Raw genomic sequence first — 25,761 nt, forward strand, 5'->3', positions numbered from 1 at the left:
TCCATGTAGGTATGACAAGTATAAATTTAGTACAACAGAGTTTGACGGAGTTTTGCGCACCCTGTATTGTAGTTTTTTTTTAAATATCAGTATGAAACATTTCATATGAATATATTTTACCTTATACCCATTTGTTTGTTGTTAGTCATCGTTAAGAAAGTATTACCATCTCGATGGTGTATAAATATTTAAAGTTATAACCCGCAAGAACGTATCCATAAATATTGAACGACCTGTACTACTTATACTGATCCTTACTGAAATATATATGACATCCATTGTAGTCGAGAATAAAAATAAATGATGTTGGGTATGTCAGTAGGACGACGTGTCGACATGGACCTTAATAATCCAGTTTCACTTAGCATCAAAGACGTATACCGTTCGCCCCTTTTTATTCTTCTTTTTTATTATTAATATACATTAGACCTGATTCCTGCTGGTTGTATTACTCTTATTTATATATTTTTTTTTTTTTATTCCACTGTAGAACAGTTTTCCAATGATTGTTCAGAATCGCATTTGTTCTCCTCTTCTGTCTCTACTGCTATATTTCCGATCGACAAAGTGATTGACGTTTGAGTACATATTTACCGTTTACCTAGATGTTTAAACATTACGTTTGGAGTTCTTTGGTTTCCCAAGGTGTTTTTTTCGTAAATGTGAATCCCATCTGTGGTATGTATCCATTTGATACCCTCTTTTCCTGAATACCTTTTTATAATTATAAATATGTATCCCCACGCTACGTGCAGAGCCAAGCTAAAGAAATCAGAGTCAAATCAATTTACAATGTTTATTACGATATGTCGATTGCGTCAAATGCAATACTAACCAAAATTACAGTGTATACCAAAATTATGTCGAATCGAAGATGAGAGAGTACATCAACTTTTGAAGTTTCAATATGAATTTGTTGACGCTATAAAAAAAAAAAAAAAAAAAAAAATTATGTTACGAAAAATGTCGTTTTGCACGCAGTCATCGGCTTGCATCCTTAATTTCTTGACCTGTAACTTTAGTCATGAGCAAGTATTTCAATGCAGAAGGTAATTAAGTTGCACAAGTCTGTATGGGATTTTTTCACTTGCAGTTATTGAAGTAAAATTACCTACTCCGTGGCATCATATTTGAAATATGTAACCTGGATGTGCGTCAATGCGTGTTTCTCAGATACTTTTACATTTTCAATAAGTCAAGTAAAAATTATTGTTAAAGAAATCACATTCAGCATGTCCAAATGTACAAGAAAATATACAGTAAACAATAATATTTTTCGTTCGTTTTTAACACTTTAAAAGAAAACTTTTTTTTTTTTTTTTGGCTTAATTTAGTATTTAAAAGTGCAAAAGTATGAAAAACACGCTTTACGTGACCATCAAATCAACCTTTTTTTTGCAGACCAACAAGTTAAATAAAATTTGGGTTATTCGCTTTAATTTCTTATGAATACCTTGCTCTTGGCAACCCACCATGAACACACCAAAGTATGGCCCTCCCTTTTTCCCTTTTTTTCCCTCTGTCTCCCCAGCCGAGCTTGAAAACAACTCGGAGAAAAAAAAGAGCATGAGCCAACAATGAAAATTAAAACAAAAACACAAAAAACTTTCTGTACGCCGTTGCACGAATGAGAAATAAAAAAAAAAAATAACAGAGAAGAGAAGAAAAACGTAGAAAAAAAAGTACACAACTACCTGGGTGCGTGTAGGGCATTACGAGGAGTCGTCGTCGGTCGTTGCTGCCGCTGCTGCGATGACAACGTGTACTGCAGATGGTGCCGTGATAGCCGTCAACGAGACCATGGTTGGTGTGACCACAGCGCCAACGATCACCGAGACCGAGCGTGAAATGAACGTGCTACTCTGGAGCAAGCCCAGTCCAGGCTCGACAACCCTCGAGGACGTGCTCGACTCGCTGCTTGGCCTACCCCCGGCCTCGCGGACTCCGAGCCCCGGCTCCGGGCACCACCATCACCACCACCACCACCACCACCACCATCATCACAATCAACACCACCATCACCATCAGCCCCACCATCACCACCACCACCATCAGCAGCAGCAGCATCAACACCAACATCACCAGGATGCCACTCTGCCTGGCTCGCCCTCCCGGCATTATTGAGCCACACCTGATGCTTCATTGTGATCGTAATGATGACGATGATGTTGGTAATGACGACAAACAAGATTTTATGATGATGATGATGATGATGATGTTGGTGCTCGGTGAACGAGTCGAACCGAGGGCCACGAAGGTAGGCCGGTGTGCGTTTAATATGTACGTGTAAGTTTGTCGACTGCCGCGTGCTTTTTTTGTCCCATCTCTATTCACCTCTCGGTATCATTATCTCCGATCGCTGGGTTTTATTTTTTTTTTTTTTTTTTTTTTTTAGCCCGCGATCGAGATAATATAGTAATCACGTGCGTTCTTCGTTGTCTTCTTTTTTCTTCTCTATACAATATTTGGAGAGCGCAGTGGGGGGAAAAAAGCAGCGTGAGAGGCTAAGAACTCCGGAAAGTCCGTGGAAAATTGGTGGTCAAAAATTTATTTTACCCAAAAGAGTCTCTTTGGAACTCCCATCGGTTCATGCAGGATACATCTTTAGAAATTCGTGTGAGATGACTATGGAACATTCACCGAGAAACTGCAGTTTTTAGCCCCTCGGAGGTGTTTTTATACTGTTGTCGCAACAATTTCGAGGATATATATGTTGTGTGTGTAACTTTTTTACAAGAATCGATTGTTCGTAAAGAATTTCGGTGTTGATTAATCATGAAGCCTTTGTCATTCGAGAAGTATAAAGTAATGTATAACATGTGACAAAGTTATTTGAAGATTAAAAGATTAAAGGGCGTTTTGTGCGTGTCAACAGTCAATATTGGCGTGATGGCCGAACAGCCTTTTTTTACTCACTGCGCAGCGCTTGTATGGTATTGTACATCACAACACATTGGGAAACGAAGTTTGCACAAGTCGAAGCGTCGAGGATCACTCGGCTCTGGTATGTTTAATAGCTTTTTGAAGCTCGTAGTTAAAAAAAAAAAAAAAACTTTTTTTTACATTATTGCCTAGCCGATCTTTTCTCTCGATCAGCAGACTCGTTTCCATAACTGCTACTTGCTCGCTCGATCTTCATTCTTGCGCAATCGCAGATTTTTAAACCTTCGCTGTGTACTTTATCATGCTTTACTTTGTCTATTTGGATGGATTTTTCACGATTTTTGCTCTGTAATCACGCTATCTTTTTTTTTTTTTTTATTAAAAATTATACGTTTGTTTTATTTCGCTTTATTTATGTTTTTCAATTGAGTTCATCAAACTTCCCTCCATCATTTCCCTGTATCATATCCCAATGACGATGACGACGCGTAGGTAACTGATTCGGGAAATACTTATGATCGAGGTGCTGCTGTCACGATAGACCACGACGGACGATTCTGTAGAACTGTAATTGGAGATTACATGGTTTATTTGTAAATACAATGGTTTTACGAGGATTGGGTTTTGCACGACAAGAAATCATTGACAGTCAAAAGTGGATACTACCTATGCCAGTAGGAACCGATTGAGACTTTTTTACGTGAAAAAAAATTTAAAAAATGTTGGATTGCATAAGACTGCAATTTGTACTTTTAGTTTATCTGTGAGTACTGAAATGATTTTCATTCGGAGTAATTGTTAATATATCACGCAGTATTTAAATGACAAATGCCTCTGTTGTGCATCACTGATTATTTCAAGTACAAGAAAACACCGAACCAACAAAGCGATTAACGTAAGTTCATAGTGAATGTTTTTCTTAAGTATTTTCACCATTTATTTGTATATGCTGTGATGATGAAAAGTAAAAGCATTTTTCTTGCATATTCGAACGCACCTTTTGGTGTGTACCTATGTTATTATTAATATTATTGTTTTTTTTTTTTTTTTTTTTTTTTTTTTTTAATTCTGTATGCTACTATTGCTGCACACACTTTTGTAAACTAATATTTTTCCGCTCCGAGCATTGTTTTATTTGACATAATACAAAAAAAACGCCCACTTACGTGCGCGCACTTTCACAGTACACTCACGCTCACGTATACGGACCGGAAAACCAAAACCGAAGAAAAAAAAATGCCTCGTTCGTGTACTTGATTGCCACCTTCGTTGATAATCGGAAAACCAATCGATTGCGCGCGTATTTGACCGAAAAGTAATAATCACACGAGCAGAAGGAACAACACCGATCTATCATCTGTTTATGTAAGAGATTGCGCGTGGGCACACTTTGAGGAATAAAAAAAAAACGGAATCGAGGATACAACGGTGACATATATTTCACTCCGTCATTTCACATTGATGTTAAAGAACACAATAAGTAAGTGTACATTGTTCACGAGTGCTTGTGGCTGTGTATGTGTTGCATATTTCGTGTACAGCTGCAAATTAGACGCTTATCGTGTCACATCATATGGCCCATGACGACACTTTTCATCATCTCTCCCCTGGCGATTGCGCTTAAGTGTTATTGGTGGCTTATGCTGGAGTCGCTGGATGTATTTTGCATCGAAGCAATTCGCAAAATGTCTTTTATTTTAGTTTTCGTGGAACAGGAATTCATGAAACTATGTTATTGTGGGCTGCTACTGCTCGTAAAATAACACACAATGTACCACGTAATAATATACATACTAATAAGGAAGTGACCTATACAGCAGCCTTATTTAACAGCAAATAATACTTTTTACCTGCATATAGTATACAAAACGGTAAGTAAGAAATATTTAAAAAACGAAACGTCACGTAGAGCACTTTTTAAGTAGAAGTAGTCAGGGTTCGATCAGACACGCACAATGTCGACTTCGAACTATACTGTGTACTTTTACACCACTGCTTCTATTGTAAAATAATAATTATTGCGAGTAAAAAAATAAAATTGTTTATAATTAAATTTTCATCAGCATGACACGGCAAACATCCAAATCTCGGTCCAGCCACTCGTGCATAAACAACCCGAGAAAAAAAAGATTCGGCCACGTCAACCCCTATGGTTCACGCGAATCGAAACTTTTTTCTCGGAGCACCTTAAGCCCTTTTGCTTTTTAAACACGATGAAAAGTAAACACCCTCGAAATCAATCACTCGAATATCCCAACACCCGACCTCTCACCGCCTGACCAAACATTCACAAGCGCAGCATTCCCCCATCAATTGAAAAAAAAAAAAAGTCCCACCACGAACCCAGTAAAAAAAAAAGGCACGTCTTTGTTGTCCAAACAGCAGCTGCCAGTAGCGGAGGGCAAAAGCAGCGCGCCCAGTCTATGGAACCTCAGGCTTCCCGGGCACCCCTCCAGCGCCGCCAAAGCGAGGGCAGCGACCACAAACACCACCGCCACCAGCAGCAGCAGCAGCATCATCGCCAGCGGCGCGTGAGCTTCGACAGCACCAGCAGCCTCGAGAACGTCAACAACAACGAGCGCCTCGTCCGCTGCCGTAACGGCAAGTGCACCAACTCGGCGGCCCTGGCCGAGGCCCGGCGCACCTACAAACGCTGCCACAACTGCTCGGCCCTGTACTGCTGCCGCGAGTGCAGGCGCGCCCACTGGCACCACCACAGGCGCACCTGCCTCTACTCCCGGGCGAGCAACCTCTGCATCCAGGTGCTGTCGTGCATCAAGCGGGACCGTAGCTGCCTGAAACACGTGTCCCTGGTGGCGCGCCGGGGCATGGCCGCCCACGGCCGGGGCGCGGTCAAGTGCTTCTTCGCGAGCCCCGAGGCAGCCGAGCAGTTCATACGGGGGGGCTTCAACGAGCTCGGGGAGCCGAGCTACGCGCGCTGGTCGGACGTCCTGCCGAGCGAGATGGGCGCCGAGCTGTACGCCGAGGCGGTGAGGCTGTGCGAGTCGTACAACCCGGAGACGCGGCTGATAGTCGTGGTGTCGGTGTGCGTGGTGCGGGAGGTGCCGACCAGCGGCCCGGTCAAGTGGGAGCGCCAGCCGATCTCGCGGTGCGCCAAGCTGAAGCTCGAGGCCTCGTGCCGTCAGCTGGTGGCGCCCCAGCCGTGCAATGACGACGATGGGGCGGGTGAGTCCCCCGAGACTCTGGTGCTGTTGACGCGGGAGGACGGGGGGGCTCTGTGCTCGCGCGACGTGTGTCTCGCCAACGTGCAGCGGCAGCTCAAGCGGCGCGGGGTGTCGTTGCGCCGGCACTTTCCCCAGACTTACGCCAAGCTGAGGGCGTACGTCGACGGTGGGGCGGACAAACTCGCCCCCGTTACCATATACCCGAGGGACCAGAGCACGGGCAGGAGCTTCGCGTGCATCATCATGCTCGACGCCGAGGAGGACAAGCTGCGGCTATTGCCCCAAGACTCGTCCAGGGTCAAGACCGTCGACGTTGGCGTTGTTTCGGCCGACGCTGACGCTGCCGCGGAGACGGAGTAGAGGGGGGGGATTCTGGTCAAACGGCCGGGTTGTCGCGGGTTTTTTTTTTTAATGGGTTTGTCGCGGGAGTTTATGGGTGGAAAATCGTATACATATCTTTCTCTCTCTCCGGTGAATTAATGGCTCGCCGCGTGGTTGGCTCGTTATACCTTTCTCGAAGCACGCATAAGGTGTACGATGGGAGTTGACGGTGGTGAAATTTTTTTAATAACGGTGATCAAACTATCATAAGCATAATACATGTGTTTATCAAAGTTACTTAAAGTAAACAAAAAAAAAAAAAACAACATTGTTTATCGAATGCTTTTTTGCGTTGATAAGTTAATTGGTACTGTTAACAAGGGTATTCGATGAATTTATCGATATTTATTTATTGTTACTCGTTTGATTGCCCGTGTGTGCTTATAATACAGATGGTGCATTGGTCGATTTTTCCAGTGTTATTTAATGAAATTAATTTTTGTTGTTTATATTATATGATGGTTAGTTTGCGGTGTAGAAAAACGGCATACAGATCTGGAGGCGCGATGTAACGAAGCCTGTGGAATTTGTTTGAAATACAACGACATTTTTACCAGAATCCTTCCTCTACACTGAAATAAGCGGGCAGCGATGCTATTTAAAGATATACACTGCACATAACAAAGGACGAAAATTTTTTTTTTTTTCCAAACGCATTTTCTCATGTATATTAATTAAGTTTTATCCGTACGAGTAGAGTGTAAACAGAGCGACTTTAAGCAGCGTGAAAAAAAAAAATTGAATTTTAAAATGTACGTCGGAGATGTGGGAAAAAATGTGTTATCTAACGATGTGTTTTTCATTTTCGACCGTACCAATTGTAAAGCTTGAACGGCGTATTTTTCCACGGATCATTCTGAGACGTGTTTTGTGAGAAAAAAGAAACATTTGACAAAAGTGACCAAGTGCGTGTTAGCGTCAAACATTAATTTCCTTTTTTTTTATTTACAAAAGTGGGGAAGTATAAATTGCTTGACCGTCTTGAAATTGTTAAATCCATCTTACTTCTTAGAGTTACGTGTTAGTTTTACATTGCATAAAGTAGCATGTAGTCATGATTATAAGGAAATATACCTTGATAGTACTGATTCTCATTTTTCCTCTTGCCCTGTGGTGTTTTTTCAAATGTTTATATATTTTTCACAACGCGTACCTATTTCAACGAAAATCAAAAACTTTGCAAAACTACTAACTCTCGTTACGCTTAACTTCACAAAAAAATTAAAAACTGTAGAGATGATATTTGTGTACCTTTAATAATAGTGCCATTTTCAAAATCAATTACAAAAGATTTCGTAAAAAAAACGTTTCAAGGCTTACATTAATTCTCTTCAAATTCCGAACTACGAGAAAAAAAAATTGTTTCATCGTATTCAGCTCTATGGAAAAATCAAAATTTACAAGTAAACAAAAATAGTATATTTACATGACCGACGGGTGTTTGAGATGTTACCTTAACTACTGAGAAACCTTGTAAATTTTCTGTCGCAACTTCCTTTGTACAGTCACATATAAATAGTTACCACACCAGTTAAACGATAAAAAAAATCTGCCACCCACTGAAATCATTATCTTGTCGTCGCGAATGCACGCAGTATTTCCGACGCTTCGCTGACAATTGTAAGCAGAGACCTGTCTTTGCTCTGCATCTTTCTCCTCAACTCCCTGAAAGTAGACCGAATTTACCGCGATCGACGATCACTCGAGGGAAGCTACGGGTTTATTTTGCCGTGAGGCATTGCTTCGCCAGACCTAGGAATCAAAATATTTTAGCACCAAAGCGGCTAAAGATGTCATATGTAAAATAGATCCTAGGTATTTTTTCTTGGTACATAAAACCTGTAATAATACGATATATTTGTAAGGATCGTTTGTAAAATCGCGAGGCTGGAGGTTTTATAGAAGAACTTGCAGTGGAACACAAAAGTCAGAAAAAAACCATGCATAAACAAGATTGTAGATGTACAAATTAAAAAAAAAAAAAAAAATTGTAAATGGTGCGTATACACACGCCATGTTTCTCTGACCGAAAAAAATATTCGCGGTTGCTTCCCTTGACTAGCGTCTGTTCGCAGTGCCAAAAAAATATAAAAAAATTAAGTCCTTATAGTAAAAACCAAAATCTTGCCAAAATAATTGCGCGAAACGCCTTTCAGATGTACTTTAATCCCAATATTTTACACAGGAAAAAAAAACGTCTTGCGTGGGTATGCACACGGGGATGCGTGTTGATGGTCCTCTAGTGAATTAGACCCTCTTTCTTAGTGTCATGGAGGCTTAGACTTTTTAAAATTTGCATCAAGTACTTTAAAAAAAAAAGTATACATATTCATCACGCGTATTTCAATAGAAAAAAAAAAAAAAGAAAAAAAAAGAATAAAACTATGCTTGGTAAGCAACAAGTTGTTAGTGGATAACTTCGTTACAATACTGTAAAGGACATCGAGGAGACTTTTTTTTCTTGAAAAAAAAACCCAAAATCTGTGAAAGCATAGACGAAGCAGCAGCTCAGCAGCAGAAGCCGCAGTAGTTTGCGATTTTATAAATGAATCTATAAAGAGAACAAAATAAAAGTAATCAGCATCGATTAAAATAAATGAAACAAAAAAAGAAAAGTAAATTTAATACAACAAAGTAGTGCCAATAGGCTACGATTAACTTGGTCCGAACGAATTCTTTTTACACCCACAAAGTACGCGTAAATTTAAAGAATAATGATAGTAATAAAGGCAAAAAATATATAAATAAAGAAGACGAGGGTTATTCTTGTACAATATCGATCGCGACGCGCTCACATTATATGTATGTATTGTGTAGTATATATATATATATATATATATATATATATATATACCATGTAAAAGTGACAAAAAAAGAAAAATGACGACTCAAAGAAGCAACGCAAGCGTAAAAATAAAACCGATATAATCTAAAGAGCATCGTGTGAAATTGTGAGCATTATTATACCGATAATATTCGAGCGCAAAAGATATTGGATGGTCGATTTTTCTTCCCCGATAAATTAAATCTCTCCAAAATGCATATACATGCACGTGCACGTATGAAAAAACATCAAACATTGCGTTTTCTCGTAAGTAATAATATTAATCATCGTCATCGTCATTACTACTATTATTATTATTGTTATGCGTAGGAGCGCTGTTTTTTCCCTCACTACGTCCTCGTGTATTTAACTTATTAGGGATATTAATCGAGTATTTTGTAGTGAATCTAAAGTTTGAACTGTCGACTAGAAATCGATGGCTTTCGCCGTTTCGACGATGTATGCTTTATAACGTAATTATTTTAAAAGTATACTTCGGAACAGCGAAAAACAAGCTTATCCATTTGTTTATTCATTGTATACGCTGAGAGTGATTTTCTAAATATAACTAGAAGAACCAATAATTTAGTGAAAAAAAAAAGAAAAAGAAAAACTGTTGAATTCATCATAGTTCCTTTATATATAATCTTACCTCTCTATAACGTTATAAACAATTTATCGAAGATTAAAAACAGAAAAAAAATATTGAAAATTAAAACTTAAAACAGCGTTGGACGTATTTATAATTACTGTACAATTATCATCATTAAAACTATTATTATCATTATTATTGTTATGTATAATTTATAGCGTTGCGCTGCGCATTTGTGTTTATTCGCAAAAAAAATATATGAATTTAAAAATGAGATACATTATTACTTCGTGTTGCATTTATCAATGATGTGTGACGACGTTCATCGTCGATTATTATTATTAAAAAAAAAAAAAAAATAGATTGAAAAAACAATTTAATAAATAAAATTAATGGTTGTCACTGCGTTGTAAACGTATTTCCGATAGAAATAACATTAATAAATGACGAAAGTAAACGGATATCATTGTTGTTAAGTTTTTGGGGTCTTGTAAAGTAATGTTTACGTAAATGTTTTATCTGTTATGCGGATGGTAACAATTTAGAATTATGCATTCTTCTTTTACTTGAATTTATACGTATTGAGATGAAATAATAAAAATAATGGAAATTGAATTTGGCTTTTTTCAATTTACTAAGTTACCTAACATATATATATATTGATTAAAAATTATATTACGAATTTATCGTACAGTTATGTCTTTTAACTCTGAATTTATTAAATTTAAAACAGTGAATTAATGCAAAATAAGAGAGATACTTCTGCTACGAGTTAAAATAATACACCAAGTATTGACTATATTTAGTATACGATGATATTTAGAGAATATGAATCTCATATGATGATACATAGATGAAATTTTAATCGTATCGACTGATGTTCATCACGCAACAGTATTTCCTCAAAACTATTCCTATTTCATCGTGCATATCAACTCTTACACTGACTGTCATGCTAACATATAAAAATGATCATGATTAAATTTAAAGTTAATTTCGCAACTCTGTACTTCGTCTCAATTTTTTAAATAAAATATTAATTTTATTATAAACATTACTTAATTTATTGCACCCGTATACTTACTCTCATGTTCCAAAATTTCTCGATTTTATAAGAAAAAGAAAGTATTGTCATTTTTCGTTTTATGTGAGTCTTTCAAAGTCCAAGTTCATTTTGAATTTTCATTTGAAAGTATTAAAAATAGTAAATATCCTTTGTATTTCAATTTTATTTCAATAAGTCATGATGAACAATAGTTTTTCCAATTTTATCTCTTCTGTTGGCGTATCACATAGCTTTACAGGATCTTCTGCACAACGTTGTCAATGTAAGTTGCACATTTGGGTAGAATCGGTAAATTTTACAAATATATATTTCAAGCTAAAAATAGTTAAATTTAAAAATAATAATCTAATGTTAAAATAATGTATAGAAAAAGTAACAGTAATGAACATTATTTTTGTTTGCAAGCCTTTTGTTAAATGAATAAAAAATGAAACATATAACATTAAAGAATAAAACTAAAACTAAAAGAAAATTTGATAAAAGCGCAAGTAAAGATCTCCAAGTTGAAACAAAAATTAGATCCATAAGGCGCCAAAGAAAAAAAAAAGAAATACTGGGAATGCACTAAAAAAAAGTAGGATGACGATAACAAGTGAGAGGGTTGCCATTAATAAATATACACCGCTCTATTAAGAACAAGCTTTCTTTTTTAATGTGATAATAATTAATAGTCAATAATCGTCTTACTTAACGCATAATCATCTTTATCGTGAATCATCCTGCAACCCTTAGTCTTTAATTATAATCATTTTTTTTTAATTAATCAATTATTAATAATATAATATATTGCCAGAAGCTGCAAATCCATCAAGGCGCTCTTTTGCTTCTTTCTTTCGCTCGCTCGCTTTCGTTCTCTCGCTCAGCTCGCAATAGAACCAACCACGCGTCAATTCATATAATCTTTGGCCTTATATGAATTCATTCACCCCACTTTTTTTTTCTATCTTCATTTGTTTGTTTTTCTTTTATTCTCTTATTTATTCTTTAAGTATCTAATTCACTTTTCACTTAATCGTTTATTTATAATTTATATAATATAGAGATATATTTATATAGGTATATACATATTCGTACAGCGCATTCCGTAAGATAAATAACGAATGGTATCTTTTTCTCTCGATCTTTGGATTCATTTTTTTAGTATTCTTTATTTTTCTTTGTTTTGTTTTAATGTGTACGTGTGCCTCTTCTAAAGGTGCTTATCCACACTGCTTAGTATTATTATTTTTGTTCGTACTTAGCTCAATAACAAGTGTCCCTTCACTTTGACGTTTTTTTTTAATTTTTTTTTTTTTTTTATATTAATCTCCATGGGTTGTGACTATGTAAATATAGAATTACGCATCAAAGAATTAATCAGTAATTTTTTATTTTTTATTTTCATTTTCTTGCAATAACGTACATGACCAAGGTACAATCAACCTCATATGATTTTTCTTCATATCATTATTCTTCTTTTTTTTTTTTTTTTAATATATATATTTAATGTAATCGGCGTCATGTCACGAAAACTTTACACATTATCTTCCCATCAAACTTTTATACTTAACTTTCTTTGATCTCTGTTACATTAATTCTTTTCACTTTTATGTCGAGCAATAGTACAGTGGCGGGATCATTTCCTTGTTCATTTTTTCACTAGTGAGAGAGACTTTTGTTATTTAAAAAAAAAAAAACATCATTGTCACACTCCCAAGTTTGAGCACGTATACGTTTGCAATAACAAATATGTTTCTGCGCACGCGATAATCCGCAGCCAAAGACAAAGAGAAACAACAAACTTTTTTCCGTCACTCGCGCTTCACTTCCTTCCTTTTTTCTTTTTTTCCTCGATAATTTTTGGGCAGTGCTTTATGTACAACGTAGGCAAGGACACCGAGCTTCATTAATTTACTTTTTTTTCTTCATTTTTTTTTTTTGGATTGTTTATTTTATTTTATTTTTTTTGTATGTTCCTCGTCATTCTTCTACAATTTAACAACTAAATTCAACAATCAACGTATCTTAAGTGTTTTTTTTTTCTTCTTTTATTTATTTATCATAACATTTAAAAACGGAATCTCGAGCCCTCCGCATCACCGAGGGTAGACTTCATTATTCACGCCTTGCGAGAAAGAGAGAACGTTTTGTCTATCCATCTCGACTCCGAAAAAACTCTGTGAGACAGTTTCCATTTTTCATCCAAATACACGCTCTTCTCTCTTTCTCGGTTGCTTCATATTTTTTTTTTTTCTTTTCTTTTATTTCACATGTCCTTCACTTTAAAAGCTAATGCACTCGCAATCGTATACGACGACGGTTGCGTTTATTACAATTGTCGAACGACAAAATACAAAAAATAAACGTAACAATAAAACCAAACAGATTTACAAGAATTCCTTGCAGAACGTCGAGAGGAAAAATGATTTTACAGGAGATATATATATGTATATCTTCAGGCGCGCTCTAGTTTTATTTCTTTAACATGTTATATGTACCTATGTAAAGAGATAGTGTAGAAAAGAGAAAAAGTTCCTCCATCCGATCGGCGGAAATCGAATATATCCTACAATCTATATGTATAATGTAATATTTATATGCAAGTGAGATGATCGTGAATCGAGATCTCAATGGCAAGGAGAGAAAAAAGGAACAATATCAACAACTACGACAGTAGCGCTCGAGAGAAGATACGGAAATAAGAGAAGAAAAATCAAGTGCTCGCGTGGCTTTCTCCCTTTTTATTATCCACGCGTCCATTCGTATTGTTATTATTATTATTTTTGCAAGGGAAAATAGTCGCGAGGAGAAATACAACACGAAAAGCTAAGAGTAAGTACATAGGGGACCGAGGTCCTCGGGGGGGCACCGCGTGCGCGCGCGATCGATTTCCTCGGCCACATTTTTCTCGACTTGCTTTCGTGTATTCTCACGATGTACGCAATTTTCGCTGCTTTTCTCTAAGAACTTGTCATTCCCGGCTCACGGGTTATTTTTTTCCTCTCATTTCTGCTTTTTCGTATTTCTTTTTTTTTCGTTCGTTCAAACGCTTAAGTATGCTACACGCTGTGTACAATATTTCATTATTTAATTTTTTTTTCCCTTCATTTTTGTTAAGTATAATATACACTAACGCATAAGTAATAATTTAACAATAACGACAGAAAAATATCATCTGCACATCGTCATCGGCACCGTTCACATGCTTTTTTTTTATTTTTTAGCATTATTTCTTTCGGCTCTATTTATAATATTTTTTTTTTCTTCTATTTATTACGCATACACACGATGTACGTTCAATAGAAGCGAGCGGGTCGCGCCACCCTCTCTCCGCCTCTTTTTTGTTCTATATATTTATTTTTTTTTTTCGACATCATTTATCATGATAATTATTATTACTATTACTGTTATCATCATTATTATTATTATTATTATTATTATTATTATTATTATTATTATTACAATGTCACTTTGAACGTGGAAAAAGGAAACGCTATGTCTTATTTACTTAGTTGACACTATTATTTTTCTACTATCGCTCACTTTCATTCTCTCAAGTATATTTTCTTTCTTTAATTATTTATAATAATTAACAAGTAATGCCTCGTCAATCCTTCCTCTTCTTTTTACACACTTTTACGAAATAAAGGTACAGTAGGAGAAAGATTGACAATGTAATTTATATTTATATGTGTGAATATAGCTTTTGCTTACTTTCTCTGACGCATTCATCAGCTTATTTTACTTACTCACTGTCAGTGTTTCTCTTAAAAAGACTATTTTGCATAATGATTTTATCTTTTTTTTTTTTTTTTTTTTTTTTTTTTTTTAATGTATTTTTTACCATTACCATAACCCTAATTTTCGCACTTGTCGCAATTAGTTTTATATTTTTTAAATATTATTTTCAAAAAATGTGCCTACGTGAGCATTAAATTGTTTTCCATATTTTTTTTTTTTTTAATTTAATAAATATTATAACCCGCTTAAACAGGATTTTTATTATTTACTTTTGAATTTTAGTCCTCCGAATTTCTATTGATATTAAATACATGCATTTTTTAATGCCATCCCTCCCGATTTACCGTCACTCTATTTTGGGCGAGTAGATTATTTTACCGACTCAAGCCTAAAATTGAAACTTTCCTGTCTAATTTACTAATTTACATGTTTTTTTTTCTTTTTTTTTTTTCATTAATTTTCAAAATTGAACTCTTTGTTTTACAGTATCATATACGCTTTTATAATCGTATAAATAATTTTTGTTACTTCTCTAATTCTTGCTAAGATTAAGTACAAAGATGGAAGAAAAAGATAGAAAGGAAAATAAAAAAACATGTTGAGTGATAGAGTATCACGTATGCATATACGACGAAAATCGCTCGCTTCACTTTTTTGCAACACAATATGATATATTATTATGCACTCAAACATTCTTAATCTACGTCGAAAGGTATGACCTATGCTGTTTGAGACTCGCTTTGCACGTGTATTTGTCCGTCGTATTTATCATTAAGAAGAATTAATAACAATAATTACCCTTGTAAAAAAAACTATAGACTTGGATAAAATTATACTTTTCAACTATTTACCCCCATTTGATTTATATCTTCACGACGAGCTCTATTTCTTTTTTTTATTTATTTTTTTTTTTTTTAATAATCGCCGGACTCCGTGTACAACTAAATTAAACTTTAAATTTCATTACGATAAATGTATCGATGATATTTTTATTTTTATTTTTTGCTTGTCCCCTTGAAATTCGGTATAAAAGTACAAATCGTTTGTCACTTAATAGAAAAATTTAAGCGTACAACTATACAATGAATGCACCCACTCGAAAAAGTATCGGTACAACGTTGGAAAATTTTTTGTTTCTCCCTCTCTCTCTTTTTGAGTTCATCATTATTATTCACAAAACAATGGTTCACAAAGATCTCCTCTATTCTATATGCTCCTGATAAACTTTTGTTTTTTGTTCTCGCTCTCACGCAAGTAATTATAACGATAAATCGATATTTCGTCAGTTAGGTATTTGTAAATAACAGATCAGCCTCGACAAATACGACGCAAATTGTGCAAAGTCGCGTAGTTCGAACATCACAGCTCACCCGGACGATGCGAGAAAGGTTCTCGAATGCAGCGATTTTCGAAAATGGAAAAAAAGGAAAGTTTTCACAGCTTAATAACGACATATTTATAGGTGAGCGATAGTTATTAATACCACGCCTCAACCTCAATTTACAGGTGCAAAAGCGAGAGGCCCTCATATTAAAGATGAAAGTTTAGGCTACAAAATGAATTAATTAGAATTTTTTATTTATATTTTTAAATGACTTGACTCCCTTGAAAAAGAGATAAGAGTAGAGAGAATGAAGTGTGTGTATGGTATAGTTGACTCATGCTATTTTTATTTATTTTTTGTTTTCTTTCTATTTTAGGTAAGTTTTACTTCATACTAATCAAGACAAATAGTTAAACGGCCTTCATCCTCGTTATTTTCTATTTAAAATTTTTCATTCACCTTTAAACGCGCAGTTGCATTATACAAAGAGCAGAGCAGAATAGATCATCACAATGACGTACTTCACTTTTGCAATTTTATTTTTTTATTTTCTACCTCTTCTCTATTATATATCCTAATATAAGTTTTCTCGTGATGATAAATCTTTTTTTATTATTTTTAATAAAACGCCAATCGCTACAATAATCCTAGTAAAGGTCGCATCGACATGTAATACCTTTACATCGCCCACGTAGGACGATCATTATTTTTTTAATTTCAGTGCAGAGTTTCACAGTCCGTTCAGGTTTTACATACACTACACGTACGTACGGATTCCACTATCGGTTTTTTTTTTGGTCAACTTTTAGTTTGATTATCTTCTAATTTTGTTTTTCTGATTCAGTTAGTAAACAACGTTGAAATTGAAATTATTTACAGTGTTGTTATTTTTAATAAATAGCAGGTAATAGAGTAACGAGAAATATTCTTTTTCCTCGCTTCTTTCACATATACTACTTTTTCTCCTTTTTTTTCTTACGTATCATAGTAATAATGATAATAATGATAATAATAATAATAATAATAATAATAATAATAATAATAATAATAATAATAATAATGGTAACGATAATAGTCCTTCCTTTAGAACTGTACACAGCACGCACTTACACTCATATAGTGTAATACTCATATACATATAACAAAATCTGCGCAATCGTCGTAGTACTATAGTTATAGTAATAGTCGTAGTAGTAGTTGCAGTAGTCGCGAAGAAGAAAAAAGTAAGTACAAGGGAAGGACGAGTTTGGTTATCAGCGAAAATCATTCGCATAGTACAATGCAAATAATGAATTTTCAAACTCGCACGCATACACATACACACACGCAGTTACGTACTTGACTTGGTGCGCGCACACGCTATCGCGCGTGTATAGACAACTCCTATTTCATGACTTTGGTTTTATCATTTTTTGTATGGGTATGTGTGTGTACGCTTTGTAGGCGCTTATGTATATTTATACACACACTAAAGATTTTGACTCGTTATTTTTATACTTGCAGAAGTAAAATAATGTATTTACACGTAAATGTGTATTATTTTATTATTGTTAGTCTTTATTTTAAAGAGATAAGCGTGTCAGTGCTGGTGTGGACTGAAGCAATTGTAATGAGTACCCACCTCATCGAATCTAAAGAACATTCCGAGTCTACTTAGCAGTAATTTAATATAAAAAAAAAAAAAAATACAATCCAGGTCTAAATTTAGTTGTTCTTGATTATTTGTAGTTATATTAAATATCTCCTTTTTTTCACACAATAATGACGGCATTGAATTGACACAAAAATTTTTCGAGGAACAATCACTCGTGTATATATATTTTTTTTTCCTTTCTTTTTTACAAAGGGCATGCAAACTGCAGTTTGTTACACAAGAGTCACCGCAATATATCTCATACAGGGGGTACTCTTCGAACTATACGATTATTTTTTACCATCTTTTTGCGTTTATAGTAATTATTTAGTAATCAGGGTAATTTTTAAAGCGTAATATTGCATGATATTTCATTTTCAATAACTACCGTAAGTTTTGTTATTATTCTTATTTTTTTTTTCAAACAATAATAGCACTATTATGAACAGTTATACAGATTCTCGAGCACACGGAAACACGTACATGTAGTCCTTAATTTTTTTTCTTCCAAAATAGAAGAGCATCAACATAGGGGAAGGAAGAAGAAATCAAGACGAAGACAGCGGTGGCAGGAGACCAAGACAGCGACGTCGAACTCATGAATTTAGATGCTTCGTTTTTGCGTGTTTTATCACTTGCTGACTATAGATAATTTTTATCCCACGTTTTTTTATCTTGGCGAAACATATATATAGCTTCCTTTTCGTGGAAGGTATAGGTGAAAATGGTGAGATTGCAAGCGCGATGTTGGAATGAAAAAATGCGTGTAAGTACTTTGACCCGAGGCAGAGTGGCTGCTAATTTTAACAGGTATAGTGGTTTGGTCCCAATCGCTGCGAGACAGAGAGATGAGAACTCGATTGATTCGCGATTGTTTTTTTTTTTTCGTCGAATTACGTACTTTGACGTACGTACGCATTTGGACAGGATTAGGTTTGAGGAAAAATGGTAAGAAGTCGACAGTATAAAGATGCGTGTGTGCGAGTGCTATTGTGAGAAATAGCATTTTTGTTTTACGGCAGTAGTATAGATAATAAAAAGTTTTATTTTTTTATTTTTTTTTATTTTTGTTTATTCGACATGTTTTGTTTAATACTCGGTGCGATAGAATTACGCGCTTGAAAGTTTCTAAAATATTTTTTTATTAATAAATATTATACACGTGAGAGTATACACACAGAAAAACTGTACTTTTCGAACTTTCTCTCCCTCTCTCTTTCTCTCGCATTCGCCCTCTCTCTCTTTTTTTCATACAATTGCGTTGGACGTTTCTCGTCTTTCGAGTCGCTCATTTTCTCTTTCGTACACGTTTCAATTGAACCTTTTTTTTTTTTTTTTTTTTTTCTTTCCATTTGTTTTTATAATTTCATATACGTGCACGCGATTTTTGGATTTCTTTTATCTTTCATGAGACTAACGCGACACGCGTCCTCGTGTCTCTAAAATTTTCATCGTTCAAAAAATTATTAATATATCATAATAAACGTAAAACAGTAAAAATAATAATTATTATTATTATAATCAAAGTAGTAAACAATAGTAGTTACATTCATAAGATTAATAATAATACGATTCGAAAACAATTATACAACAATGTGGTGCGCGATGTCCTGATTGCGCGGCAGCTTCTTCTTTTTCAATAAGAGAGTATACATTAGAAAAATTCCATTGTCTTTTTCATCATTACTACAAATTTACTTTCTACGTGTTAAATCTACAATCATTTTTTAAAATTCATCTTATCATCGTATAATTATATTTATTTTAATTATTAATAATCAACAATTAATCGCTATATGTATGTATGAATATATATATAGAGACTTGTATTCTTGCGTACAAACAAAACGAGTGACTAGGACTTTAAACGAGGATTCTTCGGGCCGCTCGACAATTCATTTCTTACTTCAATATTTATATGCGTATAAGTATCTATGATGTACTTTATTTTTGAAGATATAACGTATCCTTCGCAGGATTGATTTTTATCTATTTTTTTTGTTCATTTGATAATTAAATATGAAAATCGCTCAAGAAGGAAAGTTTGAAGGAATTGAGGGGTGAAAAGGAGAAAAGAGTAAGAAGGGACTTAAAAAACCACAGAGGCATACGCGGGGGCGGATCGTAACTTGATTAGCGTCCCGATCTAATCTCATAGTATTTAAGTATTTATTCGTTTTATTTATTCAATATATAAGTTTCGTTAGATTTTTGTCTCGCTCGTTTGATATTAAACACCAGAGCGAGATCGAGCGATTTTGTAAGTAATATATGTATATATGTATATTTTTTTTGCATCTTTCGCGCGCGATACCTTTATTTTTTACGTATAATATTTGTATCTATAGTAATGGTGGAAAGGGATGAAATTATGAGTAATCAACGAGATAAAGACTAAAAAATCATTGTACAGAAATTATCATCTTAAAGTAAAATAAGTTAACAAAAACAGAAGTACGAATCACCTTAAATTACAGAATAATACAATTGTTACACATGGCAATGCGACATAACTGAATCAAATAGAAATATATAGAGAAGACAATAATAACAGTTTATAATTACATGCGTAATAATACAAATTAAATAAGGTAGGACAAAAAAAACCTCGAGAAGTACATAATGTGGAATTTATCCGCCCCTGGCGAGGGCTACGTATATTTATAGTTTTTCATGTATCATGTAATTTCTTAAGCCGCGAGGAGAAATTTTTTTTTATATTCATTTATTTTAAATATCATCGTCTGTGACGCATTTACAACTCAACTAATAGTTGGCCACTCATACTGAGTAACATTGAAACATCATCTTTCTTCTCGAATAATAAATTTTTTAATATTTTTTTCTCTCTTTAAATAGCAACAATGTCGTATATATATATATGTATAATATCATACAAGTAAAATCATACAAAGGCAACAGAAAAATTAAGTATTAAGTAGTAGAGAATTCAATAGAAAGGCGAAGTCATTGTTTTTTGTTACTTTTTTTTTTTTTTTTTTTTTTTTTTCTACAGAAAGAGGATGGGTTTCGTCTAGGTGGCAAAGAAAATGTGCAATACGAAACCCTTCGCGTTTATCATCCGATAAACAAGAGAGAAAAAGCGAGAGTGAAAAGTGTCTCCGACTAATTATTAAATTTTATTACTCGTTTTTGCTTCTTCCGTAAACGTACGTAGGAATCTTCAGACCGAGCACCATAATTACAAGATTTAAGAATCTCCCTCTTTGGAGGAGCCTACACGTACTTTTACGAAGGTCTCAAGAAGCAAGACAACACGTAGTAAGTTAAATTACACGTCCAATATCAAGGATACCGTGCTCATCCAGTCACATCCAGCTCCATTTTCGTGATAATAATTAACACACGGAAGAATCGCGGCGCGACGAAGAAGGCGCTTTTTGTTTGAAAAGTAAAAACTACTTGGAACCTATCATCCCAATCGGTGTACAGAATCCCCTTGAAAGCCTGAGCATCTTCAAGTGAGTGTGCTCGACTGTCCAACCGAGTTTCTTCCCTACTCCCGTCCGTGAAGGAAGGTGGGGGTCCGAAAAAGTTGAAGGCAGTGGTGCATTGTTTTGTTTTCCTACGTACTTTGACATTTTATGACACTACACAGTAAGTTTTTTCACTTCCGCGCGTTTCGTTGAAATCGTTAGATTGGTGTTTGCTTACCTTGCGAGTCGCGTCGTACGCTGATCTATACTACTTGCTCGCGTCACGTGTGCTCACATGATACACAGCACACACTCCGATACGCCCGACGCGTTACATACTTTTTTTTTTTGTTCACTATTGCTCTCCGAATGCGATATGACAAATAATAACATTGAAAAAAGAGTTTTTTATTACAACATGTACGAAAGAAGGAGTGAGAAAAACGCGGATGTTGATAATAATTATGGTCTACGACGGATCCTTATCTGTCGCTAACGAGTAAGTACAAAAAACACGACGAAGCCTCTGCTCGCTCCCCTCCTTGGGTCGGATTTTTTACAAAAACTCGCTTTTCCCATGGAAATTCGGGTGGTACAAAAAATTGCTGAAACAGCGAGGCGGAGATTCTTTCTTGCTCTCTACTTCCGCATGTCTGCCGGGAAATAAACAATTTAACGTTGCGTCTCGTCGTCAACTCTCCAACTGCGATAACAAAGTATACATATTTACAATTGATACGGCGCGTAAGTGTATGTTTATTATGCGCGTAGCTGATGCGTCCCTTGTAATTGCTCTTCCCAATGGGTGGCGCCTTCTTCGACAGCCGATTTTCCTCGCGCCCTTTTTTTTTAACAAGCACCCTTAGGACCGTCTTCAAACAACGCACCGATGGATACTATTATTACAACTAACGAAATTTTTCATTAAATTTTTTTGTTTGAATGTAATTATCTATACATATATATCTCGAGCACGACTTGAAGACAGAGCAAACACGCGTTGTTTTATTAAGACAGAGCTACGCGTCAAATTGTTAAAGACGTACACTCTTCTCTCGCTCTTTCTCCCCTCCCCCTTCTGCCAATGGGTATAAATAATCACTTCTCCCACTATCGTTTCAACTCTAACGTTCACTCTCGCAAAATACACGTTAACACGCAGTCACAAACGCAATGTGATTTGTTAAAAATTAATTCAATAATAACTTGATTGGATTCCCTCGACTCTGTCGAACCATGACGGACAGTTTGTGTACGGGGAAGGGTTAGGGCCCTTTGGTTTTTCCGTGGCAAGAAGCGTCAACATTATTATTTACCTATTTTTCCTTAATACCTTCCATCTCTCACTAAATATCATTGGCGAGCAATCCGACACACGATTTTTTTTTTATTCGTGCGTCCGTCTCGTAAGTAGGTGATTTCATTTTATTGTATTTCCCTTTTTTTAATTTAATTTTTTTTTTTTTTTTTTTTTTTCGTTCGAGAGATACATAAAACACACTCGCATTGCGCCTGTTTGTTTTTGTTATTCATCATAATAGGCAAATTAAAAAATTCCGGTACATACACATTTACAGATGTACTTTTTCGCGTATGGGCAACATTTTAGATTTCTTTTGAATAATATAATTATCTTTCAAACAAACTACTTAAACGCACAATTTCAAAGACTTTATACACGCGCACGATCACACAAGAGAGTTCATATTTTCATCTATTTATTTTTATCATTTAATTATTTGTTCTTTCGTTATGATAGTAATAATAATAACAATAGTAATCTCTCACGTCGTTATTTTATCATTATTTTTTTTTTTTTTTTTTTAATCAATTTTTTTTTATAATTACATTATATATGTATAACCATAAGCGTAAAAAGAAGAGCGTTCCCGCGTGTTTTCTGTGAATCGTTTTTTTTTCTTCTTCTTTTTTTAATCATTATTTTTCACCCTCAACATCTCTCACGAGTCTGTACATCGGGGGATTTTGTGTGTATAATAATAATAATAATAATAATGTACTAACAATAATAATAATAATAACGTAATAATAATTAATGTATCATCGCGCATGAAACATACGACGTTGTGTTCTACAGCGATAATAGCGCGCGCGCACGCACGGACGGGGGGGGGGCTGGGCAGGGGTGGGCAGGCGCAAGTGTTCCATAGGTGTATCATAGATTATATAACAATAGTTCATCTTAATCGGCAGACTTTTTTGTTTTGTTCCTTTGGTGTGTGCAGACCGCCGGCACCGCGTTCGGAGTATATTTATATATATATAATATTGTTGTAGTGACCAGGGAGGAACGGAGGGGCGGCGGGGGTTGGGAAAGGGGGGTGTCCGTGATCCCTCGCAAAAACAGATTCACACGCGCACGCATACACACCCACGGCTTAGCGCTCTATTTAAGTGGCGTGGCAGCAGCAGTGGTGGCTCTCCCATCGACGCCGGCGACGGACGCTGCTCCCCTCTATGGCTCTCCCCAGGCGAGAAGGGAGACGAGGTAGGGCAGTCACGCGGCATACTCGACTCGGTCCCTCGTGCTCTCGGCACATGTTGCGGAGAGAAAGGTACATGTACGTGTGTATGCATATGTATGTACTTCGAGAAGAGCTCGGGCATCTATCTCGCCGTCTCACACTCGTCGTGCTCCGGCTAGAAAATTCATCGGATCGTATTAGATCCCACGAAGGTCAAGGCGACAAACGCGTTATTAAGGTCTCTAGGGCACGGGGGCGCGGCTTAGACGGCCGTCTCGGTGTGGCTGTGACTCGATAACCGCTCGACGTCGATCTCGTGGGGCACGGCCAGCTCGTCCGGCAGGTTGTCCGCGTAATCGATGCTGCTCGTCTGGGAGAGCCGCTTGCTCAGGGAGGACTGCTTCCTCAGCACCTCGGCGAGATTCGTGTTGCTGTGCTCGCCGTAGCGCGAGTCCAGGCCCTGTCGAAATGCGTTCACTACGCGGATCTGCAAGCACAAGCAAACACAGAGCGGGAGAGGCGATACACGCCCGCGATTAGTTGTTGTCTCTTTGAGGCTTTTGGGGTTGTATAGCGGATTTTTTTTTTTTTTTTTTTTCTTTTTTTTGTTTCACAGTATTTTTAGCAGGTGGTTGCTGATTAGAGATTATTGGTCACAGAGATCGTGCGTAGCGGTTTTTTTTTTTTTTTTTTTTTTTTTCTAGGACCAAGGAAAGGAAACGGATTCGCGGGCACAGTGATTGCTTGTAAACTTAATTTTTTTAATCTTCACCAAGACCGAAATGTTGCGATTCTCATCAGTTGGAGAAATAATGGAACAGATTATTAAAATATGGTTAGTAATTGCAACATAACTCATCTACTTGGATATCTCATTAGTTGACCGACATCGTCAAAGAATCGCAAAATATTATGATCTCAGTTTTCAAAGTTAAACAAGCAACTTGCGAGATTTATTTAAACAATTAAACCTCTAGGTGGATAAATCAACATTTATTTTTCCACACATGTATATTTGCTTTATCAGCATATTGAAGGATTTCGTCAAGCAGGTTCACTGAGAACTACAAACAAGTTGCCGTTAATCAAGGATGCAAGCGTTGTAATCCCTTCAAAAAAATTTGTTTGAAGGGGTCACAGAGGACAGGCGTTTTTTTTAGGAAGGGATCGTTATTTTTGTCGTTAAGAGGCCGATTACAAATAATCTAAAGTATTCTAAAAAAAAAAAAAAATTCAAACGGCCTTTTAAGTCTGCGAACTTTTAACAATTGAAGCATTAAATTTGTTGAACACTGGTTGAAAAGCAAACATTTGTAGATAGGTTAAAGCTACACAAATAATAAAAAGACGTTGACAAGCAAATGGACTTTTCTTTTCTCATCCATTACCATTTTATTATCTTGATTTTTCTGATATCTAAAGAGTTGAGCACAAAAATATCAAGAGCAGCTCAAGGTTGAGACATTAACCAAGTATTATTCTTTTGAGGTAAACCGAGTGGTGTTTTGTTAAGTAACAAACAGAATCGTAATATTATGCACATCAAAACTCGATTATTGTAAACGTTATTGTAAAATTATCCAAGAAGTCATATTGTTCCCTTTGTCATGGCAACAAAATTTAATCAAACAGTTAATAAAAATTAGTTTGAATAAGCAGCCACGTTTTATGCATACAACATAAATTATTTTTGCAAAGCGTGCACCCATCGAGTAGAAAAGTCCCCCCCTTTTTTTTTGTTTTCTTGAAAGCAACAGTATTACGTGTGATATAGAAAAAGTTATTGGCATGGATAATTTTTCTTTGCCCAAATAAGTTAATGTATCAACAGCGAAACTCGTTAGTTTTAAAGCTCATTTTTGCAACAGATACATAGAATACTTTTCGTTGTGATGTAACTGTTGGAAACATTTATTCCCCCTATGCGACTTACAGAGTGCTATTTTTTTTTTTTTTTTTTTTTTTTGAAGAATAATGAGAAATTTGTGTCTGACATATTAATAAAAGAAAAAAAAAGCTTTATGTATATTAAAAGTATGTGAACTAAAAGACATCCTCGTATTAATAACGTATTCTCATAAATATTGAACAACAATAACAATAATTAATTATTACTATATATGTACGTTTATTTGCAAAAAGCCACGTTGATCTGCAAACAAGCGTCAGGGTTGCGCGTAAATTAGCTGTACAATCGTGGATGTTTATCATTTTGTAAGATGTAAGACAT

The 25,761-nt window shown here is 35.6% G+C and overlaps 3 protein-coding genes across 13 annotated transcripts in view; 2 read left to right on the forward strand and 1 right to left on the reverse strand.

Annotated features, from left to right (window-relative positions):
* The window catches only part of LOC106636655 (uncharacterized), an 82,695-nt gene extending 80,571 nt beyond the window's left edge, over nucleotides 1-2,124 (forward strand). Inside the window, exon 12 of the mRNA XM_089592653.1 lies at nucleotides 1,709-2,124. Within this exon, the coding sequence (XP_089448779.1) occupies nucleotides 1,709-2,124 (416 nt within the window). The remainder of the gene's footprint in view (nucleotides 1-1,708) is intronic.
* On the forward strand, nucleotides 2,006-6,428 carry LOC149374566 (apical junction component 1 homolog). Its single transcript, XM_089592654.1, has 2 exons — nucleotides 2,006-2,257; nucleotides 5,266-6,428. Exon 2 carries the CDS (start codon nucleotides 5,307-5,309, stop codon nucleotides 6,426-6,428), a length of 1,122 nt encoding a protein of 373 aa, XP_089448780.1. The 5' UTR covers nucleotides 2,006-2,257; nucleotides 5,266-5,306.
* A 14,170-nt stretch (nucleotides 6,429-20,598) lies between these two features.
* The window catches only part of PMCA (plasma membrane calcium-transporting ATPase 3), a 39,490-nt gene continuing 34,327 nt past the window's right edge, over nucleotides 20,599-25,761 (reverse strand). For 7 of the 11 annotated variants that reach the window (XM_014349061.3, XM_014349058.3, XM_014349059.3 and 4 more), the window contains one exon: nucleotides 20,599-24,018. In XM_014349061.3, the coding sequence (XP_014204547.2) occupies nucleotides 23,794-24,018 (225 nt within the window). In that variant the 3' untranslated portion in view covers nucleotides 20,599-23,793. Of the gene's footprint in view, nucleotides 24,020-25,761 lie in introns of all 11 variants that reach the window. The other 4 variants (XR_001338887.2, XR_001338886.2, XM_023389643.2 and 1 more) reach the window with 3 other exon arrangements.

This window comes from Copidosoma floridanum, unplaced genomic scaffold (genome assembly GCF_036245765.1).
Source record: "Copidosoma floridanum isolate Cflo_tuat_1 unplaced genomic scaffold, Cflo_Japanese_pri ptg000019l, whole genome shotgun sequence".
Taxonomy (NCBI): domain Eukaryota; kingdom Metazoa; phylum Arthropoda; class Insecta; order Hymenoptera; family Encyrtidae; genus Copidosoma; species Copidosoma floridanum.

Coding starts and splice junctions, on each gene's coding strand:
- LOC149374566 (XM_089592654.1), top strand. CDS start 5,307: ATGGAACCTCAGGCTTCCCGGGCACCCCTCCAGCGCCGCCAAAGCGAG.